Below are 15,991 nucleotides of genomic sequence, written 5' to 3'. Positions count from 1 at the left end.
AGGGCATTCTCAAGAATCGACCACATACTGGGACACAGAGATAGCCTCAACAAATATAAGAGGGTTGAAATCATACCAACCATATTCTCTGATCATGCTTTGAAACTAGAGATCAATTGTAAAAAGAAAGCGGGAAGAACCACAAATACTAAGATTAAACAACATACAACTGAAGAATTACTGGGTCAGAAGAAATAAAAAGAGATATCAAGAGATACATAGAAACAAATGATAATGATAGTAAAACATATAAAAACTTTTGGGACACAGCAAAACAGTCATAAGAGGAAACTTCATACCATTACAGGCCTATCTCCAAAAACAAGAACAAGCCCAAATAAACAACTTAACGTTTTATCTTTAAAAAACTAGAAAAGGAAGAACTAATGAAGCCTAAAGTCAGTAGAAAGTAAGAAATAATCAAAATTAGAGCAGAAATAAATGAAATTGAAAACAAAGAAACAAAAAATAGAAAAAATAAATATTACAAAAAGCTAGTTCTTTAAGAAAGTTAATAAACTTGACAAATCCCTGGCTAGACTCACTAAAGAAAAAAGAGAGAGGACACAAATATACAAAATCAGGGATGAAAGAGGGGGAATTAGGACGGACACTACAGAAATACAAAGGATCATACAAGAATACTATGAAAAAATATATAATACCAAATTTAATAACCTAGAAAAAATAGGCTAGTACTTAGAAAAATACAACCTTCCTAAACTGAATCAAGGAAAATTGGAAAATCTAAATAGACCGATCAGCAGTATGGAAATTGATACAGTCATCAAAAACCTACCAAAATGTAATTTTAGGAAGTTAGAAAACATGGCAGAGTGAGAGATGACCCTAGATCTCTTCCCTTGAAGCAACAATAAGCTGAACATCTAAAACTCAACAAAATACACCTAAATTGCACACCAGCACGTCTGAGTGTGAGATCTGTGCGTAAGAGCTACTACAGGTCAGAACCCTGGGTGTAGGGTGGTGGACGGAGAGAAATAAAGAAGCTGCCTCTCACAGCCTCTGCAACTCCCTGTAGGAGGAGGGGTAGGGGAGAAGGAATGGCAAGTTTCCTGAACAGCCCTGCCTGGGAAAGCTGTGAGCTCCCCGCGGCCAACAGAAGGGCCCAGTAATCAAGGCAGAAGGCAGAGAAGCGGGATGGCAGAAAAACAATAGTTGATTTTTACCGGTGGTGGTTGCAAAATCGAGGTTGAGCCGCAGCCCTCAATCCCCAACCCAGCGCTACAGGGATGGTTCAACATGAGCAAATCGATTAATGTGATACACCACATAAACAAATTAAAAAATAAGAATCATATGATCATGTCGATAGATGCAGAAAAAACCTTTGACAAGATATAGCACCCACTTATGATCAAAACACTTAACAAAATCAGTATGGAAGGAAAGTACCTTGACATAATAAAAGCCATATATGACAAACCTTCAGTAACCTTATACTTAATGATAAAAAACTAAAAACCTAAGATCAGGAACAAGACAAAGCTATCACCACTGTTATTCAATATGACATTGGAGGTCCTAGCGAGTGCAATCAGGCAAGAGAAATATATAAAAGGCATCCAAATAGGAAATGAAGAAGTCAAACTGTCACTATTTATGAATGACATGATTCTCTATATAGAAAACCCTAAAGACTCCACAAGAACACTACTAGAAATAATAAAAAAAAATACAATAAAATTTCTGAATACAAAATCAATGTTCAAAAATTCATAGCGTTCCTATACACCAACGATGAAGTGTAAGAAAAACAAGTGGAAAAAATAACTCTTTTTGCAATTGCAACAAAAAGAATAAAATACCTAGGAATAAATTTAATGAAGCATGTGAAAGACCTATATAATGAAAACTATAAGACGTATTAAAGCAAATCAAAGAAGATACAAAAAAATAGAAAGATATTTTGTGTTCTTGGATTGGAAGAATCAACATAGTTTAAATGACCATATTTAAACTAAAGCATTATACAGATTTAATGCAATCCTCATCAAAATCCCATCAGCATTATTAAAGAAATAGAACAAAAAATCATCAGATTTGTATGGAAGCACAAAAGATCCCAAATTGCAAAGCCATCCTGAGGGAAAAAAAAACAGGCTGATGGCATCACTCTGCCCTACTTCAAATTATACTATACAGCGATAATAATCAAAACAGCATGGAATTGACAAAAAAAAAGCAGACACACGTACCAGAGGAACAGAATCGAGAGTCCAAAAGTAAACCTATATTTATATGGGCAAATAAATTTTAACAAAGGAACCAAAAACATACAGTGGAGAAAGGAAAGCCTCTGCAATAAATGGTGCTGGGAAAACTGGAAAGCAAAAGAATGAAACTAGACTGTTGTCTATCACGCACCCCAAAATTAACCCAAAATGGATTAAGGACCTAAATATAAGACCTGAAACAATAAAATGCATATAAGAAAACATAGAAACTAAACTCAAGGACCTTGAACTTAAAGAAGATTTTATGAATTTGACCTCAAAGTCAAGGGAAGTGAAAGCAAAAATAAATGAATGGGACTATGTCAAACTGAAAAGCTCAGCAAAAGAAATCGTCAGCGAGGTAAAGAGGCAACCATCTGAATGGGAAAATATATTTGCAAGCAATGCCTCCAATAAGGGCCTAATATTCAAAATATATGAAGAACTCTTACAACTCCATAACAACAACAAAAAAATGATACAATCAAAAAATGAGCAGAAGACCTGAACAGACATTTCTACCTAGAGGACATACAAATGGCCAACAAATATATGAAAAGATGCTCAACATCGCTAGCTATTAGGCAAATGCAAATCCAAACCACAATGAGATACCACCTCACACCTGTTAGAATAGCTATAATCAACAGAACAAGTAATAACAAATGCTGGAAAGAATGCAGAGAAAAAGGAACACTCATACACTGCTGGCAGGGCTGAAAATTGGTACAGCCAGTATGAAAAAGCATGGAGTTTCCTCAGAAAACTAAGAATTGATCTACCATATGATCCAGCAATCCCTCTCCTGGGTATTTACCCCAAAGACTTGAAAACCCATATCTGAAAAGATGTTTACACACCAATATTCATAGCAGAATTATTCTCAGTGGCCAGGACATGGAAGCAACCAAAGTATCTTACAATAGATGATCGGCTAAAGAATCTATGGTACATATATACAGTGGAATATTACTGAGCCATAAGAAGAGATGAAATACTGCCATTTGCGACATGGATGGACCTCGAGGTAATCACGCTAAGCGAAATAAGTCAGACAGAAAAAGTTGAAAATCACATGATATCACTTATATGTGGAATATAAACCTAAAAGCAACAAATGAACAGGACAAACAAATAAAGACTCATGGACATGGACAATAGACTATTGGTTACCAAAGGGTAGGGAAGAGTGGGGAGGGGGGAGGTAGATGGGGTAAAGGAAGTCGAATATGTGGTGACAGAAATAAATCTATGGGAGGTGAACACACAATGTAAATATATACATACCTTACTGTTGAAATGTACAGCTGAAACTTATTGGATTTTGTTAACCAATGTCACCATAAATTAAACAAAGATATTAATTAATTAATTAACTAAAGAAAAAAGAACTCATACTACTTTATACCAAAAAAAAACTGATTAAAAAATGGACAGAGGACCTGAATAGACATTTCTCCAAAAAGGACATATAGATTACATATAGACATATAAAACTGTGCTCAACATCATTAATCATCAGGGAAATGCCAATTAAAACCACAATGAGATATCATCTAACACAGAATGGCCAACATCAATAAATCAGCAAACAACAAGTGTTGGAGACGATGTAGAGAAAACGGAACCTCTATGCATTTTTGCTGAGATTGTAAATTGGTGAAGCACTAAGGAAAACAGTATGGAGGTCTTTCAAAAAATTTAAACTACAACTACCTTATGACCCAGCAATTCCACTTTTAGGTATTTATCTGAAGAAATCCAAAACACTAACTCAATAAGATATATATATTCCTATATTCACTGTGGCAAAATTTACAGTAGCCAAGATATGGAAGCAATCTAAGGGTCCATTGATAGACAAATGCATAAAGAAATCTGGTACACATACACAATGGAATAATACTCGGACAAAAAAAGAAATGAAATCTTGCCATCTACAACAACATGGATAGACCTAGAACAAATACCATATGATTTTACTTATATAATTTACTTCTATAAGTCACTGATCTTGAGCAAGTCACTTAACATAAAAAGATCAGTCACCATTTTCTATAAATAGGATAACACAGGTCACTCCGCCCAGGGGATTCCCTGAGACTCTGTCTCTCCCAACTTGTGGGCCCACCCAAGCTGCTTTCAGTGATTTGTTCCCTACAAACTGGCTATCTTGGCTCCTGCTGTAAACTTTCATAAAATCTCTCAAAGGCTCACAAAACCCAAAAGCAGCATCTGGCCTAGGCGGGCCCCGTACCTCTTGCTGAGCATCCCCAAGATTCACACCCGTGGCAGCCAGGCTCAGTTTCTGATTTTGCCCCTCGAGGCACCTATAAGTTCAGCAAGGGTGGCAGTCATATGTGGTTGCTTGGTGACCCTTAACAGATGGCCCTGGAGGTACACAGGCTGCAGCTAAACTTGGCCTGCAGCTGGAACTTTCTGTGATCTGCGCCAAGGGGCTCCACAGCACACCTACTACATAAAGCCACTCTACTAAGACTGAGAGACTTAGGAGCCCCACCTAATACATGGAAACAAACACAGGGAGGCAAACAAAATGGAGAGACAAAGAAACATATCCCATATGAAAGAACAGAACAAAGCTCCAGAAAAAGAACTCAACAAAATGAAGATAAGCAATCCACCAGATGCAGAGTTCGAAACACTGGTTATAAGGATACGCTATGAACTTATGGGAGGACTGGGTGAACTCAGAGAGAACTTTAACAAAGAGATAAAAAAAAAAAGCATAAAAATGGAAATGCAAAACATAAAAGGGAGCCAGTCAGAAATGAAGACTACAATATCTGAGATGAAGAGTACATTAGAGTGGATGAAATGGAGGATCGAATCGGCAACATAGAGGATGAGGTAGCAGAGACACCCAATCAGAACAGCAACAAGAGAAAAGAATCTAAAAAAATGAAGATAGTTTAAGAAGCCTCTGGGACAACATCAAGTGTAACAACATTCACATCATACAGATACCAAAAGGAGAAGAGAGAGAACAAGGAATTGAAAACCTATTTCGATAAATAATAACAGAAAACTTTCCTAACCTGGTGAAAGATATAGACATATAACCCCAGAAAGTTCAGAGTGTCCCAAACAAGATGAGCCAAAAAGAGGCCCACATCAAGACACATCAATTAAAATACCAAAGGTGAAATTCAAAGAGAGAATCTTAAAAACAAAAAATAAAAGCAATTAGTTACCTTCAAGGGACTGCCTTAAGACTGTCAGCCGATTTCTCAACAGAAACTTGACAGGTCAGAAAACTTGGCACAAAATAAGCAAAGTGATCAAACCCAGGACCTACAACTGAGATTTCTCTACCCACAAAGCTATCATTTAGAGTTGAAGAACAGATAAAGAGTTTCCCAAACAAGAAAAAGCTAAAGGAGTTCATCACTGCCAAGCCAGTATTACAGAAAATGTTGGAGGGACAGAAGAAGAAAGAAGAAAGAAAAGAAGAAAGAAGAAGAAAGAAGAAGAAAGAAGAAGAAAGAAGAAGAAGAAGAAAGAAGAAGAAGAAGAAGAAGAAGAAGAAGAAGAAGAAGAAGAAGAAGAAGAAGAAGAAGAAGAAGAAGAAGAAGAAGAAGAAGAAGAAGAAGAAGAACTGTTATATTCCTGGTGCATAGAAGGGCTACCAGGCAGCCAATTCATTGCTATGTAGTACATTTTGGGGGAAGGGATAAAGAAAAGGGTGAATAGGGTTATATTAGAACACATTTAAAAAAAGAGAGAGAGGAAGAAGATGGAGGAGGAGGAGGAAGAGGAGGAGGAGGAGGAGGAAGAGGAAGAAGATGACGACAACATATATATATATGTCTAAATAAAGAATGGTAATAACTACATATCTATCAATGAGTATTTCAAATGAAAAATAATTAAATGCTCTAATCATAAGATAGGGTGGCTGAATGAACAAGAAAACAAGACCCTTACATATGCTGCCTATAAGAGACTCACTTCAGATTAAAAGATACACACATGCACACACACACACTCACTAAAAGTAAAAGAATGGAAAAAATATTTCATGATGGGCCTAGAGGGTATTGTGCTGAGTGGAGTAAGATAGAGGAAGACAAATGCCATACAATCGCACATGTATGTGGAATCTAAAGGACAAAATAAACAACAATAAAATACAGAAATAAACATAGATACAGAGAACATTTTGAAGATTACCAGAGAGAGGGGATTAAGGGGGATTGGTAAAAAAGGGGATGGGATTAAGAAGCACAAATTGCTAGTTATAAAATAGTTACAGAGATACAAAGTATAGAATAAAAAATATAGCCAATAATATTGTAATAACTATGTACAATGTCAGAAGAGTACTAGATTTATTGAGGTCATCACTTTGTGAGTTATATAGATGTCTAATTGCTATGTTGTATACCTGAAACTAACATAGTATTATATGCCAACTATACCCGAAAAATAAAAATTATTGTTTAAAAAAAAGAGTGCTAAATGGAAAGAAAGAAAACAGATATCTTAACAATACTTATTCACCCAAAAAACATAGGACATTTGCAAACTATTATAATGAATAATCTTGACGTCTTGGATATTGAATATCAAATAATTTTACCTGAGGCACTGAGAATTTCTTTAAATGGTACAATAATATATCAGATCAAGAAACCAGCCCCAGAGTTTTGTTTTCTCTCTACTGATCTTTATAGTACTAATGAAACCTTTTTAATACTTAGATGGTATTACTTTAAAAAAAAAATCATACTGGGATGTTAAATGTAATTAAATCAATCCAGATATAGTATAATGTGAAAAAAATGCTTTAACAAACTTTTCTAAAAACACACATATAGAGGTACTGATGTGGAAACTTTCATTATTATTCTGTATTTCTTTGTTGTTTGAAATTTTAAAAAAATATATAATTTGCACAAATATTAAATATTTTTTAAAAGTTTAAATTTAGGAAAGAAAATAAAAGAGCTAAAGAAAGAAATTAAAGTCTCAATGTATCAGATCTGACTATGTGGTAATAAAAGAACCAATACATTTCTAAAATAGCTAATTAACTGTGTAATCATGACAGTGTTTTTCTTAATAATTAAGTAACCCAGAAACTTTCTGTCAACACATATGAGCAAACAATTACAACAGTCCCATTGTCTTGCTGTAGCTCTGCATTTAATGTACATTCTTATACAAAAATGCTGGTGAAAATCCAATTTCAAAGATTTAAAAGCCATGTGAATAAAATGTATATACTATTGTGAAATAACTGAATTTTCAAATAGCACACCAAGTTTGAGGTTACAAAACAGCAAAACACTCTTAAATAAAGACCTATGTAAAAAGAAAAAAAAAAAGAATAGCTGTGACAAAATAAAAAAGGCACTTAAAGACATTTCTATAGAAATGGAGAGAGGGGAAAAATTCCTGGAGATAGATGGTACTGATAGCTGTACAACAACATGAATATACTTAGTGCCATTGACGTGTACACATAAAAATGGTTAAAATAATAAATTTTGTTATATATATGTTACCATAACAAAAAAAATCTGTAATGTTTTTCTAAAATGCAGATATTACACTCATTTTTCATATCTAAGTCATTGTAAAATTTATTTTGGGGGTTAAAAAGACAAAAATTTCAATTTGGAGTTGATCAGTCAGAGAAAGTAATTAATGGACCATCAACTATTTATTGAATACCTCTGGATTGGTGGGCTTGTAATTATTACCTAGAATATAGAAACGTATCTGCTAGGATATAAAAATGCAATATGAAAAACTGCCATTTCTTTCCCAAAAGTTAGAAGTTACCAAGATCAACTGCTTCTCCATTATTTCAAATAAAACAAAATCAAAATGAATTTCTAAATGGAAAAAAAAAGTGCATCTTTTATTGTTTATGGTTTAAAACCAACTAACAGAAATATTGCTTCTGGATTAATTATAAGGGATAAAAATGTATACTCTGGGGAGTAATGGTTTCAAAAAGTCTGAGGTGACCGGACCATCTCACTTTCAGATACACCCTTTTGTGAGAGAGTTGTAACTCTGAGCTTTCAATAAATCCTATCACTTTACCATTTCAAAAAAAAAAAGAAAGAAAAAGTCTAAGGTGACCAAAAGCAGTATGTAACAGCAAAAAACATTAACTATAACCAATATATTAAAATATTTATGATAACAATCAGAGTTCACTTAGTTCAAACAAGTTCATCAGGCGTAGAACACAAATGAAGGAATGGGAAAGAACAGGTTTTGAAATTCTAGAACAAAGAAAATCTTTGAATCATTTGTATAATTTAAAGTTTCAATTACTACAGGTTTTACTGGCTGCCCATATTTTTCTAATCTCAATAGCATAAATAAAATTATTTTAAAATTATAATAGAAGTTGGCTCTACTTACTCCTGGTGGAAATATCTGTATAATATTTCCAGCTATGTCTAGGATTCTTAGGTTTCTAAGATCACAAAATCCCTGTGTCAGAAAACAAAAGAGAGATTGACTTTCAAAAACCTCATATGTAGAATCATAAATATTTCTTCTAAGTTCAAACTTGATAGCGTTGATCATCTTTTCTAATTACCTGATCATTCTTCAGTAAATCCTTTCCAAAGATATCTTTATGTCTGGGATTGCCAGATTCTTTGAGTTTTCCATTTCCTCTGACCACTCCAGGGCAACATAACATGGTGGCCAAGAGTTAGACTATTCATAGGTTCACTATTCATAGTAAGTTACACTTACTATGTAACTATGGGTAAATTTTTTAATCTCTTGGTACTTCAATTTCTCCATTTGTAAAATGGAATTGCTAATGGAAGCCCCTACTTCAGTATGATTGTTGAATGTATTAAAGAAGTTACTAAGTTCTTATTAAAGTGCCTAATACATAATAAGCACTCAGCAGACACTATCATTAAAATAGAAATAATCTTTGCGAAACAGAAAATAGATATAATCTTAGAAAGTTGTGTCTATTGACAATTCCACCATCAATTATTTCTCATGTCCCTTTTGCTTAGCACTGAGCTAACAGAACTCTTTCCTTATAAAGAAAAATCTGTTAGTATCTCTAGCTACATGCCCATTGTAACTGGATGGACATATATATTCATATACATGTGCAAACATGCACACAATTTATTATGTACCAGAAAATTTTTCATAACTTGTTCATTATCAAAACAAATGAGTATTTTCTGTAATGCCTTATCATTTATAATGCAAAACAAAAAGAATAATGATCATATTAACTAAATTATATTAAATGTACAAAGACATATTTGATCATAGGTATTCTTTACATGATAATTCAGGATAGAACTTATTTAAATTGTTTAAAGTCTAAACTCCTTGGGATTTATAAAATTGTAGAAAGAGTACTGATCTGACTTTTAAGTTAGACAGACATGGATTTGAGCCCAATCTTTGACCTTTGTGTTCAGGTCACATAGCCTCCCTGTTCTTTATTCTAAAATGGGTATAATAAGAAGAGTTATAATGAATTGTTATGAATACTAAATAATATAATGCTTCATGAAAATGATCATATTACTGCTGTTAAAGCTTTTTCCTTAGATTAAGAACCTATACTTTTAATAAATTTAAAGGTATTTCTTACTTGTTTATAGAAACTAAGATTTTTAAAGAATTTAAGAATAAAATGTTTGAAATATACTTATGTACAGCCTACACTTTGGTATATTTTCACATATCACATTACAATATGAACAAAATATTTCAAGGGAATATATTCCTGAGAGAAAAATTAAACAACAAGAATTGATCTGCTTTTTTATCTCTCAATTTACTATATGACATACATTCCCTTCTATTAAATTAATTCTAATTTGCCTAAAGAAGGAAGGTAAACCCAATTACAGGTTCCCAGCAACAAACAGTACTCTCAAACTGGGAAATTTGAAGAGAGTTTAATAAAGTCACTATTTATAAAAGTTTCACAGGGTTTAGGAAAAACTAAACCATGAAATGTAGTTTCTTAAACCCACAGAATTCCCAAAAGCTATCAATGGCAAGAAGTTCTTTACCATCATTGACCTAAAGAGCCAAGGGGGTGGGGCTAGTAATGGTCTATATGAGGATCATCTGACATTATCTATGGCCTTCTAGAAAAGTATGCAGGAAACTCACAGCACCCTATCAGGCAGACATCAGAGGAATACTATCTGATACTCACTTTCCTTCTGTCCTTTCACCTCCTGCTAGTGCCTCTCATTGGCCATATCCAAGAGGAAGCCAGAGGACAAAGGAGCTCACTGATGCTGATACAGATAAGTCTCCCAGATGAAGAGTAGGTTGGAAAAGAATGGAGAGTGGCTATGAAGGAAAAATGGAAGATATCTAGAACACATACCAAAACCAGAATGTACTACATTTTGTGCTGTATATAGGGTTTCCAGATAAATATAGGAGGCTTAAATTTAAATTTCAAAGAAACAAGGATTTTATTTTTGTATAAATATGTTCTATGCAATATATGGAACATACCTACACTAAAAAATTATTCATTGCTTATCTGAAATTCAAATTTAAGTGAGCATACTGGATTGTTATTTGGCAGCCCTACCTATGTGAAATAATCCAAGTTATAACCCTCCTTTGTCATAAGAATTTGGGAATTAACTATATCTATTCAGATGGAAAGCAAAGGATGGTTTTACTGAGATGCCCAAATCTATAACTCTTCCCGACCATGTTGTAATGAGTTCTTTCCCAACAGAAGAAAATTTGGTTCCATGTTTTGCTTACCTCTGGCAAAACATCAATGTTGTTCCTGACCAGAAGAAGCTTCTGGAGCATCTTCAAGAACTTAATCTCTTCAGGTATGCAAATGAGCTGGTTGTAATTAAGTTGAAGTTCAGAAAGATTCTCAAGGAAACAAAGTTGTCTAGGAATGCTGGCTAGCTGGTTATGATTTATACTCAAACATGTAAGGCTTTTTAATCTAAAAAATAAACAAAGTATATGAATGAAACTCATGAGAATAAGAAAGTCCATTATACAGACACTGCCTATCAGAAGCCATGTGTCAATTTATTTTTTTGTAGTTCATCTGAGCCTTATTTCAGTCAAGTGTTCACAACTACTGTGAATCATTTGAGCATAAAAAATCTTTGTCGTAACTTAACTTTTGAAGATATTTTATAATCAGATGGCTTATGTTAAAAATATATTTTATGTAATCAAAATCTAGATTTAAAAGAAAATTCTACATTCATTCTTTGTACATATACATTCACTAGATTGAAGAGGAAGCAAGAAGATGAAGGAGGATATATAAATACATAAATATACGTATACATATATACATATACATGGATATAAGTATCAGTATATAAATATAGATATATAGATTTATGAATATAGCTACATATTATATATCTTGTACCAAATAGATGTGAGAGCCACTTAGTTCCTGTGGAAAATGAAAAGACGGATCAGACACAAATTCTGCCTTTATGTATACATCATGGACTAGAAGAAGATATGACATAAGGCCATAAAATTAAGACAGAAAATGTCATTGGCTAGGAAGAAAAATATTAAAAATATTTGAGTCTGTAATTGTAAATATGGTACCTGAGGTATATGTCACAAGCATTTTGGAACAATTGACATTTCAACTTGGTTCTGAATAATAAATCTTGTAAAAGTAGGGCAACAAGAAGACATAGTAAGCTGAGAAAATATTAATATTTTTCAGAAACAAATAGAAAGAAATTAGCACTACTGAGCACCAACTATGTACCTGTGTGTTTAATCATCACCATAACCATAAGGTTGGAATTATTACCCCTAATTTAGAAATGAAAAAAAATAAAAGATTGGAGGCAGTAAATATCTCACCCAAATTGCCCATCCAGTAGATGAGTATCAAGATTGGAAATATACAATGATTGGAAATATACAGAGCTATGAATAGAAATATACAATGAATGTGTTGAGATTAACAGAATGAGGTAACATTTTAAAACAATTAAAAGTGGAGAACTGGAAGTTAGGAGAGTGATACTAGTGAAAGGAATTTGGTAGAAGACTATAAGCATGAAAATGGACGCCATGTGAGCTGATAAGACTGACAAGAAGAACAACAACGAAAAGGGTGGAAAAAGGGAGAGAGGAAGCCAATGAAGATTCTTGAAAAATGTGAACATTTGACAATACAAAAATGCATCCAGAGAAGGCATGAGTAGAGAAACAGAAGATGAAGCAGGTTAACAAGGAGCCTACTAAGGTATAGAAAAGTATTTCAAAATTAAAGAGATAGTCAAAGACGTCAACAACATGGCAACATGAGAGGACCTCCATGTCTCTCCCCTTGAAGTTACAAGTCAAACTTCTATAATTCAACAAAGTATTCCCTGCTCAACACACAAACGTTTGAGACAACAGCACATGGAAACATCTGAAGTTGGGCATATCTAAACAAAAAGTGGAAACAAAGAAGAAGGACAGAGACAGAAACTGTGCTGTAGCCCCATATTTGCGACAGACCCAGTGGACACAATAGTAGTAAAAGGCTGAGGTACAGCCCCCACCGGGCAGACCAGACTGGAGAAACAGAGATGACAGTTGGGCCTGGGAAGTTGGCACACACTGAGGTTGGACCAGGATCAAGGGCAGAGAAATAGTGCAAAATAACATAGCTCTCCAAAGCCCGCCAGCAAGGAACAAAGGATTCTGCAGACAGAAAATTTGCCCACCTCATCCCACTGTGGCCCACCAGGCAGCAAGATCCTCTCTTAGCAAATAATGAAAGGGCTGAAAAAAAAAAAAACAAAAAAAACTTTCCAGCCTAAGTAGTCTGTATTCACTGCAACTAAGCCCATGAGGAAGAGCAGAATCTTAAACACTCAAACATACAACCCACCCTCACCCCCAAACCTCTACAACCCTGTTCCCCTCACTTGTCTCTCCCCCACACATACACACACCCATCCTCCAACAATTGTAACACAGTTGGAAGCAGCTGAGTCAACTTGGAGCAGTCCTGCAGGGGTTTCTGACTACTGGAGGGTGGCACCAGGAGCACACAGGAGATCCATAACTCACCTCTTCCAATACATGGGAGTAGTGCCCTGAGACAGAAGCAATTGAGTTGTAAAGAAGACTAGGGAAAATTAAGTGATTTTCACTGCAGAGGTATTGCCATACACAAAGATTAACTCAGAATGTATCAAAACCCTGAAACAATTAAATATCTAGAAGAAAACATGGGTACTAAACTATGAACCTTGGTCTCAGAGAGGTTTTTATGAATTTGACCCCAAAGGCAAGGGAAGTAAAAGCAAAAATAAATGAATGGGACTATATCAAACTAAGAAGCTTCTGCACAGCAAAAGAAAACATCAACAAAACAAAAAGGGAACCAACTGAATGGGAGAAGATATTTGTAAACAAAACCTCCAATAAGGGGCTAATATTCAAAATATATAAAGACTTTATACAACTGAACAACAAAAAATGCTAACAATCAAATTTAAAAATGGTCAGAGGACCTGAACAGACACATTCCCAAAGAAGATATACAAATGCTCAACAGACAGTGAAAGATGCTCAACTTCACTAGTTATAAGGGAAAATCAAATCAAAATCACAATAAAGGCCTCTTCGCACCTGTTAGAATGGCTACTGTCAATAAGACAAGAAATAACAAGTGTTGGAGAAGATGTGGAGAAAAAGGAACCCTCATGCACTGCTGGTGGAAATGTAAATTGGAACAGCCACTATGAAAAACAGTATGGAGTTTCCAATTTTCCCAGCTCCATTTATTGAAGAGGCTTTCTTTTCTCCATTACATGTTTTTGGCTCCTTTGTCAAAAATTATTTGGCCACATATATGTTGGTTTATTTCTGTTTCATTTGTCCATGTGTCTATTTTTCTGCCAGTACCATGCTGTTTTGATTTTTGTAGTATAATTTGAAGTCAGAGAGTGTGACTTCACTTACATGTGGGATATAAAACAGAAAGCCACAAATGAACAAATAAAACAAACAAACCCCAAAAAACTCATTAACAGACAACAATATGGTGATTTCCAGAGGGGGAGTATGGGGTAGATGAAGATAGTAAAGGGGGTCAAATATATGGTATCAGAAGAAGACTAAGTTATGAGTGATGAGCACACAATGCAATATGCAGATGATGTATTATAATATTGTACACTTAAAACTCGATTTTATTAACTAATGCCATCTCAGTAAATTTAATTTTTTGAAAGCAAAAAAACAATTTTTAATTTGGGGTAAAGAAAAAAATGGCATAGATGATAGAGGCTCTATTCATCCCTCTGGCGACCAAATCAAAGTTGTGATAGAAACAAGGAGTAGCAGCAGCAGGGAAAAATCGCCTGGAATCTAGAGGAACAAACCATACAACGAGGGAGAAATCCAAGAAAGCACCCTGCAACAGCAGAATGTAGGACAGGGTGAAGACGCAGGCTGCCCGGTCTTGAGCAGCTAAGATGGAGGCTGCAGCAGCGGCAGACGCCTCTTAAAGGGGCCGCATCGGCGGACAGATTTTTGTGGTGACGGAACTGCTCGCTCTGAGCACCAACACCAATTTGGCTGCGTGCAGGGGGGATCAGGGACTTACAGTGAGACATTGTCAGAGTGAGGGCTGAGGTGAGACTTGCACTGTACAGAAGTGCCAGTGGTATCTATTGTTCCCTGTTGAGCCCTCCCTACTCCCAGTGCATGGACTCAGCGCTGCCATAGCCCTGACTTCATCAAACTGGATAACAGAGTTTGCTCTTCCCAGAGGATTCCCTAAAACCTGCCTCCCCCAACTCGAGGTCCCACCCAAGCCACATCCAAGTATATCCTCAGCCAGTTAGGTGCTCCTTGCTGAGCAGCACCTAGACTCACACTGGAGGCAGCTGGCCTCAGTTTCTGGTGTGTCCTTTTGAGGTAACTATAAGCACAGCATCTGTGGATTTCTTCCTGAATATTAACAGGTGGCCCCAGAGGGGTAGAGGCTTGGGCTAAATTTAGCCTGCAGCTGAACCCTCTCAGGACTGTGCCACTGGACAGACACCTACTTCACAAATCCACACTAATAAGACTGGGAGACTTAGGAGCTTTGTTTAGTACATAGAAACAGGCACGGAAAGGCAGCCAAAATGGGAAGACAAAGAAGCAGAAACCATATGAGAGAACAGAACAGAGATCCAGATATAATAGAGTCAAATAATCTAACAGATGCAGAGTTCAAAACACCGGTTATAAAGGTGCTCAATGAACTTTTGGGAAGTGTAGAGAATTTCAACAAAGAAATAAAAAACATAATAATGGAAATGGAAATTACAAAAGGGAACCAGTCTGAAATGTGTTCATTATCTGAGACAAGAAGTATATTAAATGGAATAAAAAAAAAAAGTGAATAAAGAAAAGGATCAAATGCCCTATCTAGATGATGGGAAAGCCAAAGACACACAATCAGAATGGCAAGAGATGAGATGCCAAGACTATAAAAATAATTTAAGGAGCATATGGGGCACTATTAAGCATCCAAATATCCATCTGATTTGCATAACTAAAGAAAATCAAGATGTTAAACAACTGTTTGAAGAAGTAATGATGGAAAACTTCCCTAACCTGGTGAAGGAAATAGACATAAAACCCCAGGAAGCTCAGAGAATTCCAAAAATCAGGTATCCAGAGAGGCCCACACCAAGACATATCATAATTAAAATGCCAAAGGTTAAATACAAAGAAAGAATTTAAAAGCA

At 35.2% G+C, this 15,991-nt stretch overlaps 1 protein-coding gene across 2 annotated transcripts in view; it reads right to left on the bottom strand.

The window, feature by feature from the left end:
* Positions 1–15,991, bottom strand: part of LRRC69 (leucine rich repeat containing 69) — an 87,382-nt gene that overhangs the window by 52,242 nt on the left and 19,149 nt on the right. The window contains exons 4-5 of one of the 2 annotated variants that reach the window (XM_006916682.1): positions 11,010–11,205; positions 8,643–8,714 (exon numbers count right to left, since the gene is read on the bottom strand). The exons of the other annotated variant lie outside the window; for it this stretch is intronic. Of the exons in view, the coding sequence (XP_006916744.1) occupies positions 8,643–8,714; positions 11,010–11,205 (268 nt within the window). The remainder of the gene's footprint in view (positions 1–8,642; positions 8,715–11,009; positions 11,206–15,991) is intronic. 2 annotated transcript variants of the gene reach the window in all.

The sequence above is a fragment of the Pteropus alecto genome, unplaced genomic scaffold (genome assembly GCF_000325575.1).
Source record: "Pteropus alecto unplaced genomic scaffold, ASM32557v1 scaffold164, whole genome shotgun sequence".
In the NCBI taxonomy this organism is placed as follows: Eukaryota; Metazoa; Chordata; class Mammalia; order Chiroptera; family Pteropodidae; genus Pteropus; species Pteropus alecto.
This window is presented reverse-complemented; position numbering and strand designations above follow the sequence as displayed.